Source organism: Pseudorca crassidens, chromosome 2, assembly GCF_039906515.1.
Source record: "Pseudorca crassidens isolate mPseCra1 chromosome 2, mPseCra1.hap1, whole genome shotgun sequence".
Classification (NCBI taxonomy): domain Eukaryota; kingdom Metazoa; phylum Chordata; class Mammalia; order Artiodactyla; family Delphinidae; genus Pseudorca; species Pseudorca crassidens.
In genome coordinates, this window is record NC_090297.1 from 125174924 (window position 1) to 125187604 (window position 12681).

Below are 12681 nucleotides of genomic sequence, written 5' to 3' on the forward strand. Positions count from 1 at the left end.
GGTATAAGTAATAAATCAATAGTGGAAATAAAATGGAATCATTAAAAAAATCCCCATTAATGCAAAAAAAGAGGAAAAATGAAACAAAAACAAAAAACAATTGTAAAATGTAAATTATTTGATTCCTATAATAATTTGTGCCCAATTTATCATCAAATGCAATGATAATGATAGCACAAAGATATAGAAGGACTCAATAGAAGTTAATATTGTTTCTTCAGTGAAGGGTTTCCTAGAAATGTGCCAGCAGGGCAATTTTGAATGATTGTGGACTCCGGAGATCCAGTGGTATGACTGCCAAGAGAGGGGCTGCTGAAATGTGCTAACTCCAAAGAAGATCCTGAGGGAAACTCCAGAAACCAGCAAAGGTCCTGGGAAAAATCTGAATTGATTCTCTTCTTAGTCACAAATCCAGACAACAGAAAATTCATTATAACTACTTAGCTTAATTCTATATTTTGTTTGGAGGAACTAAATGTATTGTTTCAGTCTGCATTTATTTTGCAACTAAAGTTCCAGGAATTACATAAACCTGCTTTACAAGCTTAAATTAGATGTACCATTAGAATATTAGTTCTCTTAGTGAGAGATTATATGGGTAAAGTCAGTTCCAAAATATTTTTTTACTATAAGGTTATCAAGTTCAACAAATATATCTTTTTATTTTTAATGCATTGAGTTCACAAGTACACAGAGAAAATTCAGTGTAAAAAATTTTCAAGCATACTTCAAAAAAAAAACACATTTCCTCAGTAAGTTATGACCCATTGCAAACTACCTACCATCTGCATAGCTGAAATTTCAAAACCTGCATCTCGGATAGCCATCAGAATCTTTCCCAGCAGTCCTGAAAATACAGAACAAATGAGGGCAAAAAATATAAAATTTCTAAGGCATTTTAGTTTCAGAGAAATGCAAATTTTCTATATCAAATTACTTTACTTACATTCTATAGGAAGGAATCACATATTTCTGAGGGAAGCTAAACCCCTAATACTGTAATCCCATTTGATTCACTTAGTAAAGTGCTTCAGGAATACCAACAATGATCTTGAAGATTAAGCAAAAAACTTTTAAGTTACTATTGCCTGTAAGGACCCTGAGGGCTAGTGATGTAAAGAATATGAAAATCAAACAATTAAAGTAATATTACCAAAAAAAATGAAATGTTCAAGTACCAGATACAGAAGGAGTTCACAGGAGCCGTTCAAAGAAGGAGAAATATCAAATTATAACTGAAGAGGGGAACAGAAGCTTCAAGGGGATATGAGAGCATGAACTGGCCCTTAAAGGCTATAGGTAGATGGCATTATATAGGGACAGAGGTATAAAAAGAGACAAGGCATAATTCTGGGAAAAATGTGAATATGTGTACAGAATAGTAAGAAGTCAAAAAAGAAAAAGATAAAAAAGGAAAAGAGATTTAATCCAAATTGATAAAGGCCTTAGATATCAACATGAGGAATTTGGTCTTTATCCCACGAATAGCAACATTTATAATGGTGTTTGTAGACTCTGGAGGTCTAGAACTGATTTTTTAGATTCCATTAGTCTCTATAAAAATCTCCTAAGTTTCTTTTTTTCAAGTGAACTAAAATTCTCTCTCTCTCTCTCTCTATCTCACACACACACACACACACACACACACACACACACACACACACACTCCATATTCTGGATCATCTTGATGTTCACCTAATAACCCCAAAAAAACAAGTAGTATCAGTGCCCGAATGTGCATTTTTATTTACTATCTTACTGCTGCCAAATAGGCTATTTTAATTGTAGCTGGCTGAGGGATGAAAAAAAAAAAAAAGACAAGGACAGATCTATTTCTTAAATGATATGTTTGTACCAAGTGAAGGCCAAATGATACCATAACATGCTGTAGAAACAAAGGTTTCTCAGAAGTTTCAAGAGTAGAATAGGCCCGGTGGTGCAGTGGTTAAGACTTCAAGCTCCCAATGCAGGGGGCCCGGGTTCGATCCCTGGTCAGGGAACTAGATCCCACATGCATGCTGCAACTAAGAGTTTGCATGCCGCAACTAAGGAGCCCACCTGCTGCAACTAAGACCCAGTGCAACCTAATTAATTAATTAATTAAAAAAATAAAAGAGTAGAATAGGTCTGTGCCAAACTCAGAGCACTTAGTACCATATTCACGTTGAGCTTACTGATTACGTTTCAGCAAACATCTTTTGTCACATTAATGTTAACTTAAATTTTATCCATTTTATAGTTTTGTTTGTAATGAATTTGTAAACTGTTTTAGTTATACAATTTTATGTGCAAGCATTTATATTTAGTTGTATATTTAAGTTACATTATAATTAAGATATTTTATGTCAACACTGGGAATTCATGAGAAAATTTTTCCTTCAAAAGAAACACTGCCAAAAAAAAAAAAAAAGAAAAGAAACACTGCCAAAAGAAATGGATCACTGAAAATGTTGAACAGGAGAATACAGGATAAATACAGTATTTTAGGAAGACTACTAATGTAATAATAATGGGCAAGCTGGTCTGAAGAAAAGAATAAGGGATAGAAAGAATAGCAAAGGCCGTTGAAGTCATCTACTGTGCTGACTAGACTTGGATAGCAGTAGTAGAGAAATAAAGAAGTAATGAATATAAGATATTTCCAAACAAAAAGTAACAAGACTAAAGTAACAAGACTCAAGTGAACATAGAGTGGGAACATGAAGGAATAAAGGTTTTGAGTCTAAGTAACTAGAAGAATGATAGCACTTTTAAGAAGAAAACAAGCTAAGAAACCAAATTAAGAAAAAAGTGAATGATTCTGGACATAGAAACAGAATTTTAGAGCAGAACGCTAATCAGCATTTGAGAAGACAGTATATCCAACGGCAATAAAAATCATCAAGGAATGAATGAACTCCCTATATTACATTGGTAATATGGGGTTGTATTCCAATAGACAGACAGATATAATGAGGCTACAGAAGGTTAGAGCTGAAGTGATGAGAATAGATGACTACTTGTTTGACAAAAAGAAGGGCAAAAGCAAAAAAAGAGTTGGGAGGAATGAGTTTTGAGAAAATATCTAAAGTTGGGGACATGTAAAAGGATACTTGCAAAAGAATAAAGAAGGAAAATATTACACTAGTATCAAAAGAAGGAGCAAATTCTTAGAATACAAGGATAGTTAAGAATTAAAGGAGATTAAGCACCTTGGAACTAAGATAAATCCTTTGGCTTAAGCAAGATGGTATGATGATATTAAAGTCAGTCATATCAACAGAGTGTTAGGAAAGAGAAGTTAGATAACCTATTAGTAATCTGTACCAAACACTCAGATGGCATAGGACACAGGAATGTTAACCAAAATTCCAGGTCTTTTATCAATAGGAAAAGTATAGACAAAAGTTAGGAAAGAAGAAAGTAAATTAATTATTGGGGGCTGAGCCCTTTCATATGAAGTTATTCCACTTAATCCTTAAAGCAATACACTAAAACAGGGGCTACCATCCCACCATAAGGTGAGAATATATGAAGATTTGGAGAAGACAAATAACTTGCTCAACGTTACAAAATTAGTGGGTCTCCAAATCTCACTGTCTTTCTGCAAGTTTCAATAGAAAAACAGGAATGTGTATATGAAAGCCTGATATGTAAAACTCACTAGACAATATAACCCCCTGAGGCAAGGGTCGTGCTCATTTTAGGACTCATTTTATCTCCAGTGACACTAGCAAAGTGTCTAGCATGTAGTAGGTAGTTAACAAATATTGTTCACTGAATTACAAAGTTAATAAAAGAAATAACCAAAGGAAAAAACAGTCATAGCTCTCTGACTGATCCAAGTCTGAGAAACTCTAAAGCTCTTCAGAGCACAATTAGAAAATACCAGAAAATTGTAAAGGAGTAATTAAAATTAGAGAAGGGAAAAAAATTTTAATTTTTTTGGTTTAACAGTTTGAGAGAAAAAGTTCATACTGGCCTCATGCCACATACAAACATTAATCCTAATGAATTCAAGGTAAATGTAAAAAAAATAAAGGCAATTGATTAGAAAAACATATAGGTGATTATACTCATGATATAGGTAGCCTTTTAAAAAGGAAAGAAAAAGGTTGGTTCCTTGGTGTAAGCTTCAATTCCAGCTCTGGATAGACTCACCCTCCTCCAATATGCAATCTTTTTTCATATCTTTTTCCATATATTTATTCCTTTCTACTTGGTCCATTTTTCCTCTCACCCTCACCATCAGTCCACCTTCTAAGTCTTTCCTCAGTGTCTTCTGAAGCCCTGAAGTATTTTGAACAGTTACCTTTATGCCCTCAGTCTCAGTTACCCCACCACAATCTCTCTTACTTAGAATTTAATCTTCATTTACCTGCAATTGTAGCAGGTTGCCTCCTTTTTCCCCTTGCTATGATTTAAATTTTTGTGTGCCAACCAACTTCATATGTAGCCCAATATGATGGTATTAGGAGGTGGGGCCTTTGGAAGGTGCTCAAGTCATGAGGCTGGAGCCCTCATAAATGAGATTAGTAAAGGCCAAGATTTTAGATGGATTAATAAAACAAGATCCAATTATATGATATCTATAAGAAAGCAAGTTTAAATATGAAGACACAGGTAGGCTGAAAGTAAATGGATGGAAAAATATATACCATGCAAACAATAAGTATAAGAAAGTTGTAATGATTATATTAATTTCAAATAAAGTAGAATTTATGGCAAACAGTATTACACAGATAAATGTCCCAAGAGGCATTGGGAGACAGTACTTTAGACAGAGAGCTAAAAGAAAACGGATATTCATGGCAAAAAGAGCACTGAGCAAAGGTACAGAGAGGTAAAACAACATGGTTCTTTTGATGAGGGGAAATGAGACAGAAGAGATCATAGGAGAGGTGGTAGAAGCCACTGATAGAAGGACTTTTGGACCACAGACAGAGGTTTGAATTTTACCCTATAGGCCAGAAGTTCCCAAAACATTTTGGTCTCATGGACCCCTTAGCTCTTAGAAATTATTAAAGACTCTAAAACACTTTTATGTAAATAGGTTATATTGATAAATATTTGTTGTATTAGACAGCAAATTTTAAAATATTAACTTAAATATAACAAAAAAATTTACATTTTAACATAAATACAATTTTTATGAGAAAAATGACTGTTTTCCAAAACAAAAAAATCAGTGAGAAGAGAGATATTGTTTTACATTTTTTAAAATCTCTAATGTCTAATTTAATGAAAAGCAGCTGCATTCAACTTTCAACCTGCTGTTATGTGTTGTTTGCTTAAAGTATATTTAGTTGGAAAATGGTGTAGTATTTTAATAGCCTTTAATATAATTGTATATATTCTTCTTCACTTGACAAGTGGTAGTTTCTTAAAAGCTCACTGCAACATATAATTTCAAACTTCTACCAACGACCTTTTTTTTAACCCTGTTGCATTAAAATCCACTGGTCAATCTTGTACTTTGTATAAATCTTTTTTTTTTTTTTTTTTTTTTTTTTTTTGCAGTACGCGGGCCTCTCACTGTTGTGGCCTCTCCCGTTGCCGAGCACAGGCTCCGGACGCGCAGGCTCAGCGGCCATGGCTCACGGGCCCAGCCGCTCCACGGCATGTGGGATCCTCCCGGACCGGGGCACGGACCCACGTCCCCCGCATCGGCAGGCAGACTCTCAACCACTGCGCCACCAGGGAAGCCCTTGTATAAATCTTTTATCCATGCATGATTTTATAACATCATACACATTGATCATTTGGAAAATATTAGTTCACTGAGTTATGCAGATCTTCCAAATGCTGACTCTCTATTATACCACATCAAAAGAAAAAAAAAATCCCATTTGTTAAATACCACCAACTTCATCAGAATAATCTAAGTATTGGAAAGCTGTTGAGTTCAAGGTGGTGCATACAGTTTTCCAAGTTCCTAACTCTAATTTTTATTTGTAATTTTATCTTCTTTTGGATTTTTTTCTTGGGCAACAACTATTGTCAGTTGTCCTTTCTTTTAAACGATAGGCTTATTTTAAAGAAAATGCCAGCCAAATATCCATATCTGAATGACCATAGTTTGTGAGTCATTCTTTCAAGTAAAAATGGTATTCTATGAAAAAGGCATTTAGTTCAACTCACAACTCAAACAACTGTACATGTGCTTTTCCTAAAGATAGCATTATATTTCAGTATGTATCAAAAGTGCTTCATGTATACTTCCCACTTCTTCACACAGAATATTAAAAATATTTTGACTTGAGGGTAAAAAATTAATAAAATTAATAATTGTTATTGTTTCATCAAGGACACTCCTAAGTGAAAGTGGCTTTTTTTCTGCAAATGCAAGATGGTTAAAAACACACTACTAGTACAGTCTGCTGCCACTATCCTGCTTTGTTCTAAGACACCAGCAGTTTTACCCACTGTTGCTTCTGCACCATCAGTCCAAATGTCAACATATTTTAAAAGGCAAATAAATTCTTAGTACTTATGAGATTTGATCTCAAGGATGCCTAAAAGAGGTCTTATTTATTATAATAAAGAAAATATTTTACATGATTACATAAGAATCCTGATCTAAAAAAAAAAAGAATCCTGATCTAAATATGAAAGTAGTATTTAGCCCTATGCACTAACTAACACAAAGAGAAATGTACAATCTATTCTAAATCTATAATCATATTAAACTATGACTTGTGGGATGTAACATTTGAACAGAATAATTCTATTCACAAATAAACCAATAAAAGTTATAGCCCAAGCAGCACTGACATTGTGCCAAGAACGGTCAGACCTGAGTCAAGGATACTGCTTTTTTTATATTCAGTTGGTTATGTGCAGAGGCAGGACAGAGAGGCATTTAAGAAACCTGTTCTGTGTTTAACAGCTTGAAATGACAAAGTGTCAATAACCATAATCCTTTACTTTGTTCTAGACAGAAAATGTTCAGGTGACTGAACAAATGACAATAACTATGTAAATGAAGTTGCAAAAGAAAAAGTAAAATTGCATGCCCCACAGCAAACATGTTCAAAAGGGTCAAACAGAGCAGATGGCTTATTTTATTTGGCTGGTGTTTGCATAGTTAATTTGTTTTTTAATAGTTTGCTTAGAACTCCATGAATGCTACCTAAATGTTTCGAATGTCAAATCACCTCCCCATCTCCACTCTTTCACATACTCAGTTCATATCCTGATACCTTTTACCTGAATTGTTCTAAAGCCTTATTAATAAGTGGTCACCCTGTATCCAATCATCAATATCAGACATCTATTACTTTGTCCTTCTAAAACCTCTTGCTTCTCCTGGAATTAGGAGCCCTCATTCTCTTTTAGGAAAACTAAACCATTTGACTGGAAAGGGAGTTGCCATCTTCTTACGTGACCCTATAACCATGGGCCTCAGCCAATGGTCAAAAGGTGGACACCAGACCTAAACAAGGTCAATCATAGCACTCTGCTCCCTGGGCAAAATAATTCACCCAGGAATTGGCCTAGAATTGGCACAAGCCAATCAGAGTCCTTCCCTGGAATTTTTTTTAGCTAGAACAGGGGGGAAAAAAAAAGTTCTTTCCAGTGTGTTTCTAAGTATATGAGTCTTGCATTGCTGGAAACCCAACCCCTCTCTCAAGGTGCTGTTAAAAGCTAATCTGCAAGCATGAAAGTGATAGTCAAGAGAAGCACATATGAAAGCCATATGTGCTGAGAACAAGGAGGTTGAACAAGTCTCCCTAAGCCTAGCTCGACCCCTATTCTTCTTCCAGCCCTAAAATGAGACAAATAGGGAATTCAAGTTGGGTTTCAACCAGTTGTACCAACAGTGTCCTCATTAAGCCCCCATTTTTATGTAGGATTTTTTATATAGGAGGTGACACACTGTACCCCGAGAAAGAAAGGTTGTAGAAGAAAGGGTGGAGAAAGAAGAAACAGTACATTTTGAAAGCTGTGGTATTCTTATGGGTGTTGATTCTGACAAAAGAATTACAATCAGCAAATATCCCAGAAAAAAATCCTATGAATAGCCAAATGATCAAAAACTGGGATTAGAAGATCCCTCTTTCTGTCTATAAAGTTCATAAAGTGATCATGGTTGGAGAGTGGAAGAAAAGTAACTGACAATAAAATATTCACGTACATTGAAGTTCAAACAGTATTTTTAGAAATAGCAGACTTAACAGTTTAAATAAAAATAGACTTGCACCAAATAATGGAAACAAAATTGCAAGGCAATCGAATGAAACAGGCACTTTAACACTCACTGGTATCAATAAGATTAAAAGGACAGTAAAGGTTTTCATAACATAACATGGTTTGCACCACTTGGAAGAAAACAAATGGGCACCAGGCTTATATGCTCCAGGATGGATGCACAGGTACCACATAAGGTACCCTGGGTCACCCAAGCAGGTATAATGAGGTGCTAATATAATGTCTAAGGCTTTTTTAGGTATGAATGCAGCCACATTATTAGAGTCTTGAGGATTGGGAAAAGCTTCTCCCAAGCGTTACTGTGAAAATCTGGCTTGAATTTAAAATGGAAATAAAAATGGATTTTTTTCCAGTTTTAAATAAATACATAAATTGAAGTACAGTATATACTTTTGAGAATCCATTTTTTTCTCCCTCTGACCTGTATCTGGTCAGGGTAAATGAATCAATGTTAACAGATCTGCCTTGATTTGGCTCTGTTACCTATCGTCATCCCTGCAAACAAGGCCACTTAGACTGAAAGGCAGCCCTTATGAGTTGAAATAGGATTATATTGCTCATAATAACCTTGAGTTGAAAACGAGTTGTTCTCTCTTTCTTTACAGCTGCCAAAGAGGAGTAAAACCTCCCACAGTGTGGCACAGAGAGGAAGACCATCAACAATGACTACATATGAGATATTTGGCCAGGGACCAAGTGTGTCAATTTACTCTCCAGGCCACAGATGTAAGGGCTGGTAAATAATCCAGTCTGAAGAGATTTCTCCTTTGCCTATCTCAGCCTAACCTCTCTATGGTCTCAGTTTCTTGCCTTGTCTATAAAAGATGGTAATACCTACCTCATAGAAGTTTTATGAGGATGTAATGTGTCTGTATATGTAAAATTCTTAGAACAGTCAGGGGCATACAACAGCACTATTAGCTAATGACAGCAGCAGTAGAGTAGTACTAGGGCCAAGAATAGCCTGAGTTAGGATGCATAGCTTTGCTTATAGAATGAGCACAAATTTAATTTTTAGCCGTACTGTTAAAATGCAAGCATTTTATATGTCTCGTTTCAAAGAGAATATTGTGTAACCGGTACACCGCAAGGAGGCTAATGCTAGTGCCCAGGTCACACCAAATGAGATAGCTGCAATGACTGATGAGAAGCAGATAACAGGGTCAGGGCAATACCCAGCTACAGGCACAACAGGGCCTGGCAAACCCACCGGTTCTCAGGAGAAGGAAAGCCACTGTTGTCTAAGCCAGCAGTGCCTGGCAAACATTGCGATACAAGTTAGGGGAAGCAGAGCAAGAAAAGAAGGAAGAAGGGGGTCCTTACACAGCACTTGACAAAACAAGGCCTCTCTCTCCCACTACGAACCCCTAGAAATATTTGAGGTGCACTTTGTAGAGCGCTCGAGCCCTATCTTAGATGAACGTGTGCATCAGTGAAACAATTTCTGTAGATTCATAAGGAATATGTAAAACTTTAAGCAGAATTTGAAACAGTTTGCCTGTAAAAACCCCTCCCAGGGGAAAAATGACAAGATAACACTTTATATTATGTATTACATCAGATTTTTGAAATAGGGACTTGGTCCAGTGGTTGAGAATCTGCCTGCCAATGCAGGGGACATGGGTTCAAGCCCTGGTCCGGGAAGATCCCACATGCCGCGGAGCAACTAAGCCCATGTACCACAACTACTGAGCCTGCGCTCTGGAGCCCACAAGCCACAACTACTGAGACTGCGTGCCACAACTACTGAAGCCTGGGCACCTAGAGCCCCTGCTCCACAACAAGAGAAGCCACCACAATGAGACGCCGTGCACTGCAACAAAGAGTAGCCCCCGCTCGCTGCAACTAGAGAAAGCCCATGCACAGCAATGAAGACCCAATGCAGCCAAAAATAAATAAATAAATAAATTTATTTTTCAAAAAAATATAATGTAGCAGGTATTCTCATAGACATGCAGCTGTGGAAATATTTAATTGTTATCCTCTTTCTGGAGGATAAATTGGGATTTACTAAAAACTTTAAAATGTTTTTATTTGATGTAAGAATTTCTTGAAATTATTCTAAGGATAACTTAGGTGTTCACAAGGATTTATACAGGAAAATGTTAACTGCAGAATTATTAATAATAAAAATTTTAATTATAAATAATAAAACAAGAAAAAGATAAAAGTATATTTCTATAACTGACTATTATTCAGATTTAAAATTATGTTTTCATAGATTATCTAATTGTGCAGAAAAAATTCAAAATACAATGTTAGGTTTAAAAAGTACAATATAAATTTATATAAATTGGATAATTCCAATTCATTTTATAAAACTAGTATTACCTTAATATCAAAATCAGAGTACAAAAATAAAACACACATCGATAACCCTCATGAATACAGATGCAAAGTCCTTAACAAAATATTAGCAAATAGAACCCAGCAATATATAAAAAGAACTATAGTTCTTTTGGACAACAAGTGTTGTTAAAAATATATATATACCAATGTCATCTGCTATATTAAAAGGCTAAGGAAGAAAAATCACATAATCATATCAATTGATGCATAAAAAACATTCAAAAAAATTCAACACCCATTCATGATCAAAACTCTTAGAAGAAAACTAGAATAGATGGGTACTTCCTGAACTTCATAAAGAGCATCTACAAAAACAAAAACAAAACAACAATAAAACCACTACAGCCAGCATTATGCCTAACAATGAAAGACAAGAATGTCCATTCTCATTGCTCTTATTTAATACAGTGCTGGAAGTTCAAGCTCCTGCAATAAGGCAAGAAGAAGAGAAGGTGAGAGGAAGGGAAGGGAGGAAAGGGGAGGAGGTGGGAGGGGAGAGGGGAAGGAAAGGGAAAGGAAAATGGGAAGGGAAGGGGCAAGCAGATCAGAATGGAAGAAATATAAATCTCTTCATTTGCATATGACATAATTATCTAAAAAAAGAAAATAAACTACAAAAAATATTCTAGAACTAATGACAGATTTCAGCAAGGTTGCAGGACGTAAGATAAACATACAACAATCAATTAATTATCTCTATATTAGAAATAAATAAGTGGACACTGAAATTAAAAGTATAATACCATTTATAAATAGCTCAAAAAGAAAAAAATTACTAGGTGTTAATCTGACAGAACTTGCACAGGACTTGTATATGAAAACTACAAAATGCTGGATGGAAGACCTAAATAAATGGAGAGTCATATAGTGTCTATCATTTGGAAATTAACATAGTACAGATGTCAGTTGTCCTCAAATTGATAAATGGGTTTGGCACAATTCCTATCAAAATCCCAGCAAGATATTTTGTAAATACAGACAAGATTTTCTTTTTTCTTTTTTTTTGGCCGTGCTGCATGGCTTGTGGGATCTCAGTTCCCCGACCCTGAACTGAACCCAGGCCCCTGCAGTGAAAGCCCAGAATCCTAACCACCAGGTCACCAGGGAACTCCCTAGACAAGATTATTTTAATATTACAAGGAAAAATAAAGGAACTAGAATAACAAACAATTTCCAAAAAAAGGTAGGAAAAGTCAATCTACCCAATTTCCTGACATATTAGGTAGCTATAGTAATCAAGACTGTGTAGTACTGGCAGAGTGGCACACACATAGATCAATGGAGCAGAAGAGAAAACCAAACATGAATATGCCCTGCTGATTTTTGATAAAGGTACAAGAGCAATTCAGTGAAAGAGAGATAGCCTTTCCAATAAACCCACTGACATGGCCGTACAAGGAAAGTTAGGAAATACAGTCTCTGACAGGACAGTCACTTATCAGAAACAAGCCTACACTGTAGAAGAACAAATTTAGGAAGAACAGCTAGTCTTCTCTCTCGTGTGTATTGTACATGCTAGTCATATTATTCCTGCAATCCTCAGAACAGCCCTATGAAGAAAGTACTATTATAATGTTCATTTTATAGATGTTTACTTTCTCTACTAAAAGGTTAAAACAACATGCCCAAATAGCTAGTAAGTAACAGAACTGAATTTTAAACACAGTTGTGCTTGCCCCCGATGATCTGAGATTGTTAGATTACAATAAAATAGGCAAAATATTTAATTGGTTTGTATAGATCATTCAATTAAATAAGTCATGTATATTAAAGAGTTCAGAACATACCACCCCAAAATATGTTGCTCTGGTATACTATTTTGACTTAAGGCAGCGTATACAAGAAAAACACTGACCTTCCTTCCTTTTCTTAAAAGTGAGATAAAATTCCCATAAGAAAGTTGTCCTCCCTATGCCAGAAGGAAAGCAACATTCTCATCACTAAGGATAAGAAGTTGCAATCAAGAGAATTCTATACAAACAGACCTTGTTAAAATAATTCTTATCTTCCTCTAACCTCCCCACATAGTTTAGTCACTTCTCCACAATAGGCACTATTGTCTCTCTTTTTTTTCAACCTAATATAAAAGCAAGTAGGTTTTCTCTATTTCTTTGGGTCTTCATTTCCTTATGAAGGAAAACT

At 35.5% G+C, this 12681-nt stretch overlaps 1 protein-coding gene across 3 annotated transcripts in view; it reads right to left on the reverse strand.

The window, feature by feature from the left end:
• NME7 (NME/NM23 family member 7) overlaps nucleotides 1–12681 on the reverse strand; it is a 259579-nt gene that overhangs the window by 152923 nt on the left and 93975 nt on the right. For all 3 annotated transcript variants that reach the window (XM_067728571.1, XM_067728572.1, XM_067728570.1), the window contains one exon: nucleotides 783–847. In XM_067728571.1, coding sequence (XP_067584672.1) covers nucleotides 783–847 — 65 coding nt within the window. The remainder of the gene's footprint in view (nucleotides 1–782; nucleotides 848–12681) is intronic.